The 12,346-nt window shown below is 52.7% G+C and overlaps 2 protein-coding genes across 2 annotated transcripts in view; one reads left to right on the forward strand and one right to left on the reverse strand.

The window, feature by feature from the left end:
- The first annotated feature begins 565 nt into the window (after positions 1-565).
- Positions 566-6,591, forward strand: GNMT (glycine N-methyltransferase). Its single transcript, XM_007530447.3, has 6 exons — positions 566-799; positions 2,928-3,055; positions 5,435-5,551; positions 5,760-5,902; positions 5,998-6,119; positions 6,215-6,591. Exons 1-6 carry the CDS (start codon positions 594-596, stop codon positions 6,384-6,386), a joined length of 888 nt encoding a protein of 295 aa, XP_007530509.1. The 5' UTR covers positions 566-593; the 3' UTR covers positions 6,387-6,591.
- A 311-nt stretch (positions 6,592-6,902) lies between these two features.
- PEX6 (peroxisomal biogenesis factor 6) overlaps positions 6,903-12,346 on the reverse strand; it is a 14,563-nt gene continuing 9,119 nt past the window's right edge. Inside the window, exons 4-15 of the mRNA XM_060190819.1 lie at positions 11,550-11,746; positions 11,011-11,220; positions 10,342-10,537; positions 9,776-9,852; positions 9,226-9,358; positions 8,929-9,134; positions 8,763-8,824; positions 8,417-8,525; positions 8,061-8,177; positions 7,860-7,937; positions 7,589-7,728; positions 6,903-7,381 (exon numbers count right to left, since the gene is read on the reverse strand). Coding sequence (XP_060046802.1) covers positions 7,248-7,381; positions 7,589-7,728; positions 7,860-7,937; positions 8,061-8,177; positions 8,417-8,525; positions 8,763-8,824; positions 8,929-9,134; positions 9,226-9,358; positions 9,776-9,852; positions 10,342-10,537; positions 11,011-11,220; positions 11,550-11,746 — 1,659 coding nt within the window. The 3' untranslated portion in view covers positions 6,903-7,247. The remainder of the gene's footprint in view (positions 7,382-7,588; positions 7,729-7,859; positions 7,938-8,060; positions 8,178-8,416; positions 8,526-8,762; positions 8,825-8,928; positions 9,135-9,225; positions 9,359-9,775; positions 9,853-10,341; positions 10,538-11,010; positions 11,221-11,549; positions 11,747-12,346) is intronic.

The raw sequence follows: 12,346 nt of genomic DNA on the forward strand, positions 1-12,346 counted from the left end.
ATGGTGTTTGGCTGGCAAGGATTTGGAAGGACCAGTTTTAGGTGACTCAGGATAAAGTTTGCTGTGTCACCAGCAGGACAGAGGAGCACCTGCCTCTGGGTGGGCGGAATGATGGTTTGGGCCAAAATTGCCCTTGAACTCACATGGCCAGACCTGCACACGCCCCAGCGACTTCCCATCCTCCCTTACCCCTCTATCCAGACCCTCCTGCTGGACATTTCTTCTCCGGACATGCCAATGTCCCTGACTGTCCAGGCATGGAAACCCAGTTCTGCAAGACCAGTGAAGTCTTCTCTCTAGCTGGAGCGGAGGTACTTGTCTGAGATCTCTCTCCTCCCTCATCTCCTGACACTTCCCAGGTCCTCCGGCAGGTCGTCTGGTGTAGTGGTCAGGGGCCCCGCCTTGGGATTTTCCAGAGCTCGTGTCTCCAGACTCATGAGCCAGGAGCGCTGGATGGCGGGGAGCCCGGGGGGTGGGGGTGGGGGTGGGCGTGTCTCTGAGCTCACCTGCCATTGGCAGGTGGGGGCGCTCTGCAGGGCTGGCGCTATAAATGCAGCGCCAGACGCTGTCTGGCTGGCTCTCCCGCTGGCAGGATGGTGGACAGCGTGTACCGGACCCGCTCGCTGGGGGTGGCGGCCGAAGGGCTCCCGGACCAGTACGCCGATGGGGAGGCGGCGCGCGTGTGGCAGCTCTACATCGGGGACACCAGCAGCCGCACCGCTGAGTACAAGTCCTGGCTGCTGGGGCTGCTGCGCCAGCACGGCTGCCAGCGGGTGCTCGACGTGGCCTGCGGCACCGGGTGAGTCGGGGCGCGGGGAGGCCGGCTCCACCCGGGCGGCCCGGACGGAGAACTTCCGCGGTCCGGGCGGAGAACTTCCGCGGGCACGTCGGGGCAGCCGCCTAGGCTCGCCTGGCCGGACCCAGAGCCGGAGCCGGGCGGGACCCGACTGGAGTGCGTGTGCCCTGGGCAAATGAGCCCAGAGTAGGCGGCTGGGAGACTTGGGGTGAGAGGGCGCCTGTGGGCACTGTATGGTGGGGGAGACGGTTCACTGTGGCAGCTCTTTTGCTGCTGTTGCTGAGCATGATGGACATGAGCTAGCAGCCACAGTATTGTTCCTCCTGTCATGATGGCCTTGGGCAGCGTTCACAGTTAACGTTTGTTCAGCACTTGCCCGTGCCAAAGAGCTGTGCCAGGAGCGTTAGATAGACCAGACTTTGAAATCCTCACAAAACTCCAGGAGGTAAGTAGTGGTAATGCAGCCTCAGAGTATTAAAGTAGCCCAACCCAGTGGAGAGGAAATGCAGACGAGGTGGGTTAGGATCTGTTTGGCCTGTGCTCTAAACTGCCATAATGGGCCTGGGAGACAGCATAAAGGTGTCACAAAAGCACTTTCATGCCTGAGGTTCCCAGGCCTCAAGTACAATCCCTAGCATTGCCAAACCATCATGGTTTACTACCTCCTCAGTTCACTCCATTTCTTTTTTTACCGGAGCACTGCTCAGTTCTGGCTTTTGGTGGTGTGGGGGATTGAACCTGGGACTTTAAAACCTCAGGCATGAGAGTCTGTTTGCATAACCATTATGCTATCTAACCCCCCCCCCCCGCAATTCACTCCATTTCTTCTTCTTCTTCTTTTTTTAATCTTTATTTATTGGATAGAGATAGCCAGAAATCGAGAGGGTAGGGAAGATAGAGAGGAAATGAGAAAGACACCTGCAGCCCTGCTTCACAACTTGCAAAGCTTTCCCTTTGCAGGTGGGGACCAGGGGCTCAAACCTGGGTCCTTGAGCACTGTAACATGTGTGCTCAACCAGGTGCGCTACCACCCGGTCCTTTTTGTTGTTGTTGTTGTTCACTCCATTTCTCAAGTAGAAATAACACCAGTTCCCTCACAGGACTGTCATAAGGATTAACACATATTTGAGAGTGTTTGACTCTGAATAAATGCCAAAGAGAGATTCCAGAAAGTTGCTGCATAGTGACCAGAAACAGATTTGCTAGGTCACTGAGGTCAGTGAGAAAGATTGAGGGGATCAAGCAGAGGATTCTAAAGACTCAAGGCATAATGGATATGTAAAACTTTCATGCCTGGGAGTCGGGTGGTAGTGCAGCAGGTTAAGGGCACGTGGTGCAAAGCGCAAGGATCGGAGTAAGGATCCTGGTTCGAGCCCCCGGCTCCCCACCTGCAGTGGACTCACTTCACAAGTGGTAAAGTAGGTCTGCAGGTGTCTATCTTTCTGTCCCCCTCTCTGTCTTCCCCTCCTCTCTCCATTTCTCTCTGTCCTATACAACAACGACAACATCAATAACAACAACTACTACAACAATAAAACAACAAGGGCAACAAAAGGGAATAAATAAATTAAATATTTAAAAAAAAAACTTTCATTCCTGACTCTCCAAGGTCCTAGGTTCAATTCCCAGTACCAACATAAGTTAGAACTGAGTAGTGCTCTGGTTTCTCTCTGTGTACCTCTCATTAAAAAATTAAGTCAGGGGAGTCTGGCGGTAGTGCAGCAGTTAAGCACACTTGGTGCAAAGCACAAGGACAGGCATAAGGATCCTGGTTTGAGCCCCTGGCTCCCCCCACCTGCAGGGGGAAGGAAAACTTTGTGAGTGGTGAAGTAGTGCTGCAGGTGTCTCTCTGTCTCACTCCCTATTACCCTCTTGATTTCTGGCTGTCTCTATCCAATAAATAAAGAAAATTTAAAAAAATTAAGTACAAGGTAGGGGAGATAGCATAGGTGTTATGTAGACTCTCAGGCCTGAGGCTCCAAAGTTCCAGCTTCAATTCTCTGCACCACTCACTACAAGCCTGAACTCAGCAGTGCTCTGGTAAAATAAATTAAATGTTAAAATGATTGAGGAGATGGCAGTGCTCAGCGCAAGGTCTTCCTCTGACTGCCTCTTGCCCTGGCCTGCTCAGGGTAGACTCCATTATGCTGGTAGAAGAGGGCTTCAATGTGACAAGCGTGGATGCCAGTGACAAAATGCTGAAATACGCACTCAAAGAGCGCTGGAACCGGCGTCATGAACCTGCCTTTGACAAGTGGGGTGAGTAGGTCCCTCAGTCCCACCTCCCATCAGCACAGCCAGTAAGAACGTGGATCCCATACCTCCTGGGTAGGGTGTCTTGTTTCCCCCATGAGAACATCAAAAACATTGCCATCTGTCTGAAAGGGAAGGTTTAAGCACCAGAATGAGTTGTCAGGTACAAGTTGCTAGGTTATTTATTTATTTTCACATCTGGCCAGGCTTTACTGGGATTTTGCACCACTGTCAGTGGACTTTTTTTTTTCTTCCCCCTTTCTCCCCCCAGCTAGTGAGAGATAGAGAGAGAGAGAGAAAAAGAGATAAGCAGAGAGACTATAATACTACTTTACTACTTATGAAGTTTCCCTTTGCATGATGCTTCCACATGGTGGCTTGAACCTAAGTCTTTCTTTTAAATACTATTTGAGGGAGTCGGGTGGTAGCACAGCGGGTTAAGCGCACGTGGTGCAAAGCGCAAGGACTAGCATAAAGCCCTCAGCTCCCCACCTGCAGGGGAGTTGTTTCACAGGCGGAGAAGTAGGTCTGCAGGTGTCTATCTTTCTCTCCTCCTCTCTGTCTTCCCCTCCTCTCTCCATTTCTCTCTATCCTATTTAACAACGACGGCATCAATAACAACAATAATAACTACAACAATAAAAAAAACAAGGGCAACAAAAGGGAGTAAATAAATAAATATTTAATAAAAAATTTATTTTGGGGGGTCGGGCGGTAGCGCAGTGGGCTAAGCGCACGTGGCGCAAAGCGCAGGGACTGGAGGAAGGATCCTAGTTCGAGCCCCCGGCTCCCCACCTGCAGCGGTGAAGCAGGTCTGCAGGTGTCTATCTTTCTCTCCCCCTCTGTCTTCCCCTCCTCTCTCCGTTTCTCTCTGTCCTATCCAGCAACAACGACATCAATGACAACGATAATAATAACCACAACGATGATAAAAAAAAAAACCAGGATAACAAAAGGGAAAAAATGGCCTCCAGGATCAGTGGATTCATGGTGCAGGCACCAAACCCCGGAAATAACCCTGGAGGCAAAAAAAAAAAAAAAAAAATATATATATATATATATATATATATATATATATATATATATAATTTTTGGAGTTGGGTGGTAGCGCAGCGGGTTAAGCACACGTGGCACAAAGCGCAAGGATCCCGGTAGAGCCCCCGGCTCCCCACCTGCAGGGGAGTCCCTTCACAAGCATGGAAGCTGGTCTGCAGGTGTCTTTTTCTCCCCCTCTGTCTTCCCCTCCTCTCTCCATTTCTCTCTGTCCTATCCAACAACAACATCAACAACAATAATAACTACAACAATAATAATAATAAACCAAGGGCAACAAAAGGGAATAATTAAATAAAAACATTTTATCATTTATACCATTTGCCTTTATTTATTTATTGCATGGAGACATAGATAAATCAATAGTTGAGGGGGAGATAGTGAGGGAGACAGATATACCTGCAGCACTGCTTCACCATTCATGAACCCAGGCATTTAACATGATAACATGTGCAGTTAACCAGGTGCACCACCACCCAGCCCTGAACAAGAGTCTTTATGCCTGGTAGTGTGCACTCTAGGGGCCGAGTGGTAGCGCACCTGGTTGAGAGCACATGTTACAGTACACAAGGACCCAGGTTCAAGCCCCCAGTCCCCACCTGCAGGGGGGACTTCAGTGAAGCAGGGCTGCAGGTGTCTGTCTTTCTCCCTCTCTGTATCCCCCTTCCTCTGTGCACTCTCCCCAGTGAGTCACCATCTCCCAGCCACCAGGCTAGTTTTAACTATGTAGTGTCTCCTCTCAAATGAAAACCATAAGCTTAAGAGTACTCCTTTGCAACCATGATTCCTTTTTTTTTTTTTTAATATTTTAATTATTTATGAGAAAGACAGGAGGAGAGAGAAAGAACCAGACATCACTCTGGTACATTTGCTGCTGGGGATCAAACTCAGGACCTCATGCTTGAGAGTCCAAAGCTTTACCACTGCACCACCTCCACACAGGATTCTTTTCTTGACTTGTCTTTCTCCTCCCCCTAATTAGAACTTCAGTTCTGTGTCTTTTGTGTGTGTGGAGCCAGGGCCTCATGCAACCATGATTTTGCCTGTCTCAGCTACTTTTCATTCAGATGGAGACAAGAAGAGACACTGTGGTACTAGAGCTTTTTCTAATGCCATAACACATCCCATTTGTTGCCAGGGCTCAAACCTAGACCACACGCATGGCAAGGCACATGCCCTATCCAGTGAGATAGTGCTCTGACCTCTCCTGTGTTTTGAAGGGGACATTGAGGCAGGTCTATACTTTGTGGAATTGGACACTGTTAGTACCATGTTAGTACCATCCTGATCCCTCTTCTCTTTTTGAACCTCACACAACCCCCCAACCCCCAGTCATCGAGGAAGCCAACTGGATGACTCTGGACAAAGATGTGCCCCGGCCAGCAGGTGGTGGCTTTGATGCTGTCATCTGCCTTGGAAACAGCTTTGCTCACCTGCCAGACTGCAAAGGTGAGAGAGGGTCTGAACCAGGGCCTGCTTCTTCCTTTCAGCACACACTCCTTTCTGCAGACACTCTCCTCCCTCCCAGAGCTGCCTCTTACTTTTTTGTCCCTCTCTGCCTTGGCACTGGCATATTCAGGGCGGGGGCATGAGGGAGATGCATTGGTGCTGGGAGCCTTGGGCAGATGAGGTCTGTGCTCCCCCCCCCCATGTTCAGGAGACCAGAGTGAACACCGGTTGGCACTGAAGAACATAGCAAGCATGGTGAGGCCAGGGGGCCTGCTGGTCATTGATCACCGCAACTACGACCATATCCTCAGCACAGGCTGTGCCCCACCAGGGAAGAACATCTACTACAAGGTGGGACCCCTGGAGGGACAGGGGAGGTGAGATGTGGAGGCTCAGGCATCACAGAGGTTTCAGAGGCTCATGCAGCCTGTGCTACCTACCTCCAGAGTGACTTGACCAAGGACATCACAACTTCTGTGCTGACGGTGAACAACAAGGCCTACATGGTGACCCTGGACTACACTGTGCAAGTGCCAGGGGCAGGGCAGGATGGCACTCCAGAACTGAGGTGCGTGCTTACATGTTGGGGGCCCGGGGGAGAGGGGGCAGGGTTGGCAGGGACCCAGACCACTGGCCCTCACACTCAGTGGGGTTCTGTTGCAGTAAGTTCCGGCTGTCCTACTACCCACACTGCCTGGCATCCTTCACGGAGCTGCTCCGAGCTGCTTTCGGGGGCCAGTGCCAGCACAGCATCCTGGGTGACTTCAAGCCGTACCAGCCAAACCAGAGCTACATCCCCTGCTACTTCATCCATGTGCTCAAGAGGACAGGCTGAGCAGGGCCTCAGTCCCTGAACCTGCTGCACAGGCACTACTGCTAGGCCAGTCCTGGGGAGGTGGGGACGCCCAAAGCCCACACCAGACCTGGCTCCCAGAACACAACCTTGGGGTGAGAGGGTGGAGAGCTGATTGGTGGACATACAGGGATTAGAGTTCGGGCAAACGGGAGGGTGAACAATAAGATCTGTGCCTTTTTCAGTTTCTGATTGCCTTCTGTTTGTGTCAAAGGGTGGGGATCTGCTGGTGCCCAGCTTGCCCTCATGGGGGTTACATCTGTTTTCCTGTTCCCGCTCCAGCCTTTCAAATCACACCACCAGGAGGGGGCAGCATACACTTTATTTTCAGGGCAGGGCACAATCCCCAGAACCTCAGTGAGCCTTTGGGTGCATCAGCAGCAGCTTGAAGAGGAGACCTGTGCTCTTGGTCTCAGATGTGTGTTATTTATTTATTTACTTACTTATTATTGAGAGGGATAGGAGGAGAGAAAGAACTAGACATCACTCTGATACGTATGCTGCTGGGGGTTGAACTAAGGACCTCATGCTTTTTAAAAAATTTTATTTATTATTGGGTGGAGACAGAGAAATTGAGCATGGAGGGGGAGAGATAGAGAGGGAGAGAGACAGACATCTGCAGCTCTGCTTCACCACTCGTGGAGCTTTCACCCTGCAGGTGGGGACCAGGGGCTTGAACTCGGGTCCTTGTGCATTATAACGTGCGCTCAACCAGGTGCGCCACTGCCTGGCCCCCAGACCTCATGCTTTCAGAGTCCAATGCTTTATCATCTGCACCACCTCCTGGACCACGGTACCTAGGTTCCTTTAGCTGTCACAGTCGGGTCCCAAAGCAGAAGGCCCCTAGGTGGCAAACTTGCGCTGGATGCGCTTGTAGCGGAGCAGCTCCTGCTCACTGACCGAGGGCTGCAGCTGGGCCGCAGCCTGCAGCAGGTCCTCCATGGTGAGCAGCAGCGGTGAGCTCCCAGACTCCAGCCCTGGGGGGGTCACAAGGGGAACATAAGTTCAGTGTGCCTATGCTGGCAGGGGACCTGAGGCCAATCAGAGAAGAGCCCTGGAAGCAGCACCTTCCTGCCCAGGGTTTCCCAAGCATCACTAGTCCCTTCTCTGAAATGCAGACCAGGGACTAGGGCCCAGCTCCCAGGAGCTTCTCAGTTGACTGCTGGGGCTGGCAAGCAGCTCACCTTCCTCCAGGTCCCGGACCCTGCGTTTGAGGGCGGCTGTCATGGCATCAGAGCAGAGGGAGTAGAGGTCTGCGCCCGTCAGCTGGGGAGGGCAGCGATCCAGCACGTCCACCAGGCTCACCGAGGGCTCGAGCTTGAACCTGTGTGGGGAGATGTGCGGAACAGTCTCCCTGACTGCCTTCTCCCTCCAAGGCCGTTGCTGACTTGCTGAACACTTTCCCCAACTACCCTGGGGCCTGAACCCTTTGAGAGCCTCCCCTTAGTGGCGTACTTGCGTGTGATGGCACTCAGAACACGTAGCTGGGAGGCCCGGTCCTCGTTTGCCCCCACGAACACCAGCTTGTCAAATCTTTAGGGAGACGGGTGAGTGTGAGTATCTGGGAGCCCAGAATGAGAGGTGATGGAGACGCAGGCTGGGGGTCAGGGATAATCCAGATGGTTTAGATGGAGGAGAGAGGTACAAGCTGCTTACCGGCCAGGCCGCAGAAGGGCAGGGTCCAGGAGGTCAGGTCTGTTGGTGGCCCCAATCACAAACACATCCTGAGTGCTGTGAAGCCCATCCAGCTCAGCCAGGAGCTGAGATACCACTCTGCAGAAGAGACAGCAGAGGTGTGAGCATCCTTGCTTTCTGCCCTGCTCAGTCATGCCCTTTACCCCTCCTCCATGCAGGCCCCTATTCCCTTTAATGCCCCAAGTGGGCCCGACTCCTTGGCTCCCTTGTACTAGTTTCAAATAGGAAGGGCAGCAATTCTGGACTCATGAATGCTGCACCCCAACTCACATCCCTCCATCCTAGACCCCAGATTCCATCCCCACTCAGACCCCCACCTGTCCATCACACCTCCAGAGTCTCCACTTCGCCCTCGGCTTGGGGCCAGAGAGTCCAGTTCATCAAAGAAGATAATACAGGGAGCTGCAGCCCTGGCCCTGGCAAACACTGAAGAGAGGGACCCGCAGGAGAGGCAAACTCAGGGTGACATTGGAAGCCAGGAAGCAGAGAAGGAAACTGAGTCTGATAATTGAACTCTGGCCTCACTGGCACTCCAGATACTTGGCTCCCCAAGACATAACTGTGACTTGATAAAAAGGGTGATGGGTGACCATGAGCAGCCTGAGGGGAAGGGCCTGCCACAGAAACATTAGGCTTTGGTCCCGCCTCACTCTACCCACTTACCTTCTCGTACATTCTCCTCACTTTGACCCACATACATGTTGATGAGCTCAGGCCCCTTCACACTAAGTGCGGAGAAAGAAAGACCCATCAGACATGGAAACACACAATGAAACTCTGGGTTGACCTCTCCCACTTCCAGGTCCAGTGCAGCCCCCAACCGTCCCACCTAAGGAAGGTAAGGCTACATTCGGTGGCGACTGCCTTGGCTAGGAGGGTCTTGCCAGTGCCGGGGGGCCCATGCAGCAGAAGCCCTGAGCGCCTCAGGCCCAGGCTCAGCAGCTCAGGGTGCTCGAGAGGGAGCTGAATGGTCTCCAGAATCTCTTTCTTCACCTCCTGCAGCCCACCCACATCATGCCAGGACACTGATGGGATCTAAGAGATGAAAAGTGTGTGGCTGGGGATATGCTGGTGGAGGCAGCTCCAGCCCTCCCCAGCCCTCCATGGACCTGGAGTGTCTCTTCACCTTGGGGGCTCCAATGGCCTGGGAGTGAGTTGCCTGTAGCTCTTCCAGCGCCTGCCCAAAGTCCTCAGCCAGGAGAGGAAAGCCAGCAGCACACAGCTCCCCCTCATCCTCTTCACTCCAGCCACCTGCTGAGCTGCAGAAAGAAGTGGGTTAAGCACAGGTGGCCAAAGAGCAAGGATCGGTGTAAGGATCCCCATTTGAGGCCCTGGCTCCCCACCTGCGGGGGGGGGGAGGGGGTGTCGCTTCGCAAGCGGTGAAGCAGGTCTGCAGGTGTCTATCTTTCTCTCCCCCTCTCTGTCTTTCCCTCCTCTCTTCATTTTTCTCTGTCCTATCCAACAACAGCAACAGCTATAACAACAATAACAACCACAACAAGAGCAACAAAATGGGAAAAATAGCCTCCAAGAGCAGTAGATTCTTAGTGCAGGCACCTAGCCCCAGCGACAACCCTGGAGGCAAAAAAAGAAAAAAGAAACCCAGGCAGGTCTCCCAGTGAGATCCCGGCCCTGTCTCTCATCCATCCATCCCCACCATTGCCCAAGCTTCTTACCCCAAGTTCTTGATCCTGGTGCAGGCTGCCCGGCTGCTATGGGTCAGAAGCGCACAGAGATCTCCTACCACAAAGCCCTAGAGAATCACAGGGATGGCTGCATACGCTAGGCATAGGCAGGAGTTCCTGCCAGAGAAAAGAGCCTATGACAATGCCTTGGGATCCCCCCCCACCCAGAGCACTGCTCAGCTCTGGTTTACAATAGTACCAGGGTGGGGGTGGGGGGGTGGTTGTTGAGGGATTGAACCTGGGACTTTGGAGCCTCAGGCATGAGAGTCTCTTTGCATAACCACCAGAGGACTGCTGAACTCTGGCTTCTGACAGTGTCAGGAATGGAAGTCTGCTGTGCAGCCTGCTGTGTTATCTCCTCTAAAATATATTTACTTGTTTAAAAAAGCGAGAGAGAGAAAACCACTCTGACACATATGGTGCCAGGAATTGGACTCAGGGCCTCACCACTGGAAAGTCTGGTGCTCTACCTGCTATGCCACCTCACTTGCAGGACAGCAGGACTGCATTCCTATGACAAAGGGCACAGGAGGCCTTCATGCCACCTTAGTACTCACCGCACACCGCCGTGCCAGTTGCACCAGGTTCACCTCTTGGCCCAGGGGGATGTGGGCAGTGAGGGCCTGCAGGATGCTGAGCCGCTGCCCCTCTGACAGCACGGGCATCTCCAGCTCATGAGGAAATGCTGTCTGCACATCAGCAGGCAGGTCCTGTGCCCGGCTTGTGGTGGCCACAACCAGGAGGGGAGGGCAGCTGCAGACAGGAAGCGGGCCATGAGCACTGCCTGAGCTGAGGCTGCAGGAAGCCAGGTTCAGAGGACAGTATGGGCTTCACCACAGAGCAGGCTGTGGTGCTGAGATCGAGAATGTGGCTGGCAGCTGTGAGTGCTGCCTGGACCTAAAGTCAGTGTAAAGGCTGGTGGGTGCTGATGGGACCATAGGAATCAGCATCCCAGGGGTTCCTGCATGAGGCTTTGGGGAATGCCTTGAGGCCTTGAAAGGGAGACCTCACAAAAGGTAGAGGCTGCCTTTTCTCTTCAGCCTCATGTCCACCAAGAAATACTAGGGCCCACATTATCCTGCTTCAGGATAGCCTAGGATCCTCAGCTCAGCGCTGTCTGGAGGGCAGCCAAAAGAGTAAGATGTCTGACAGCCACCACGGTGGTAAGGGAGAGAGGCAGAAGGGCCAGGCCTGCCCCCTTTAACATGCCCTGCTCTGTGTAATACCTGCTGAGGGGGTCCTCATCGAAGAGGAGCTGGTGCAGCGTGGCTACCACACGGGCATCCTCACCTAGCCCATCACGGTCCCGGCCCAGAAGGTGCACAGCTGTCAGCAACAGGACCACAGGCCGGCAGCGCCGGGCCCTAGAGAAGGTGGCCTGCAATTTTGTCTCCACAGCCCCACTACTGTCTGCACAAAGGCTGGAGCAGGGGTACCTGCAAGGGGGGAGAGGGTGGGGGCCTGTGAGCCAGGAGAAAGTATGACTGGGGCAGGGGAATGGGGGTGGGAGGGAGTCAGAAGATGGGAAAAAAACAGGGCACGGGTGGTGGAAAAGATAATGCTGGCCAAGGACTACCATTCGACTTGGGGAAAGTCCACCCAAATCTTGAATGCCCCTTCATCTTGCCAGCATCTCTTAAGTCACTGAGCATCATGGGAACTTGACTCACCCACTGGCCAATGGGCTGTGATGTTAGAGCCAGGGTATTAGAGGGAAGGAGGAAGGGGGATTTGGGCTGGTGAAGGGGCTTCAATGGGGTTCTACCTCATATCTATCCTCACCTTCATTAAGTGAAGCCCAAGACGGTTGCAGGCAGCAGCAACTGCAGTGGTCTTCCCACTGCCCGGGGGACCCCGCAAAAGGACACTGCTAGCTCCTGTCAGCAGGGCACCCCTGAACCAGAAGACACATGCTTGGCTTTCCATTCTGCATGAACTTTTATTATTATTATTTTCTTTCTTTCTTTTTCTTTTTTTTATTTAAGAAAGGAGACATTAACAAAATCATAGGATGGGGGGGGGGGTACAACTCCACACAATTCCCGCCACCCAATCTCCATATCCCATCCCCTGCCCAATAGCTTTCCCATTCTCTATCCCTCTGGGAGCATGGACCCAGGGTCCTTGTGGGTTGCAGAAGGTGGAAGGTCTGGCTTCCGTAATTGCTTCCCCTCTTTCTTTCTTTTTCTACCAGAACACTGCTCACCTCTGGCCTATGGTGGTGTGGGGGATTGAACCTGGGTCTTTAGAGCCTCAGACATGAGAGTCTGTTTGCATAACCATCATGCTATCTACCCCCACCTCTTTTTTTCCTTTTTTTTTAAAAAAAAATTCTTTATTGGGGAATTAATGTTTTGCATTCAACAGTAAATACAATAGTTTGTACATGCATAACATTTCCCAGTTTCCCATTTAACAATACAACCCCCACTAGGTCCTCTATCTCTTTTTTTCTTTAGATAGGACAGAAAGAAGTTGAGAGGGGAAGGGGAGATAGAGAGGAACAGAGACAGAAAGACACATGCAAACCTGCTTCACTGTTTATGAAGCTTCCCCCGAGAG

The sequence above is a fragment of the Erinaceus europaeus genome, chromosome 4 (genome assembly GCF_950295315.1).
Source record: "Erinaceus europaeus chromosome 4, mEriEur2.1, whole genome shotgun sequence".
NCBI lineage: Eukaryota > Metazoa > Chordata > Mammalia > Eulipotyphla > Erinaceidae > Erinaceus > Erinaceus europaeus.

Bases quoted from the DNA above. Each gene is read 5' to 3' on its own strand.
- GNMT (XM_007530447.3), top strand. From the start codon at position 594: ATGGTGGACAGCGTGTACCGGACCCGCTCGCTGGGGGTGGCGGCCGAA. The intron at 3,056-5,434 runs GTGAGTAGGTCC...CCCAACCCCCAG, and splicing joins ACCTGCCTTTGACAAGTGGG to TCATCGAGGAAGCCAACTGG. The intron at 5,903-5,997 runs GTGGGACCCCTG...ACCTACCTCCAG, and splicing joins GGAAGAACATCTACTACAAG to AGTGACTTGACCAAGGACAT.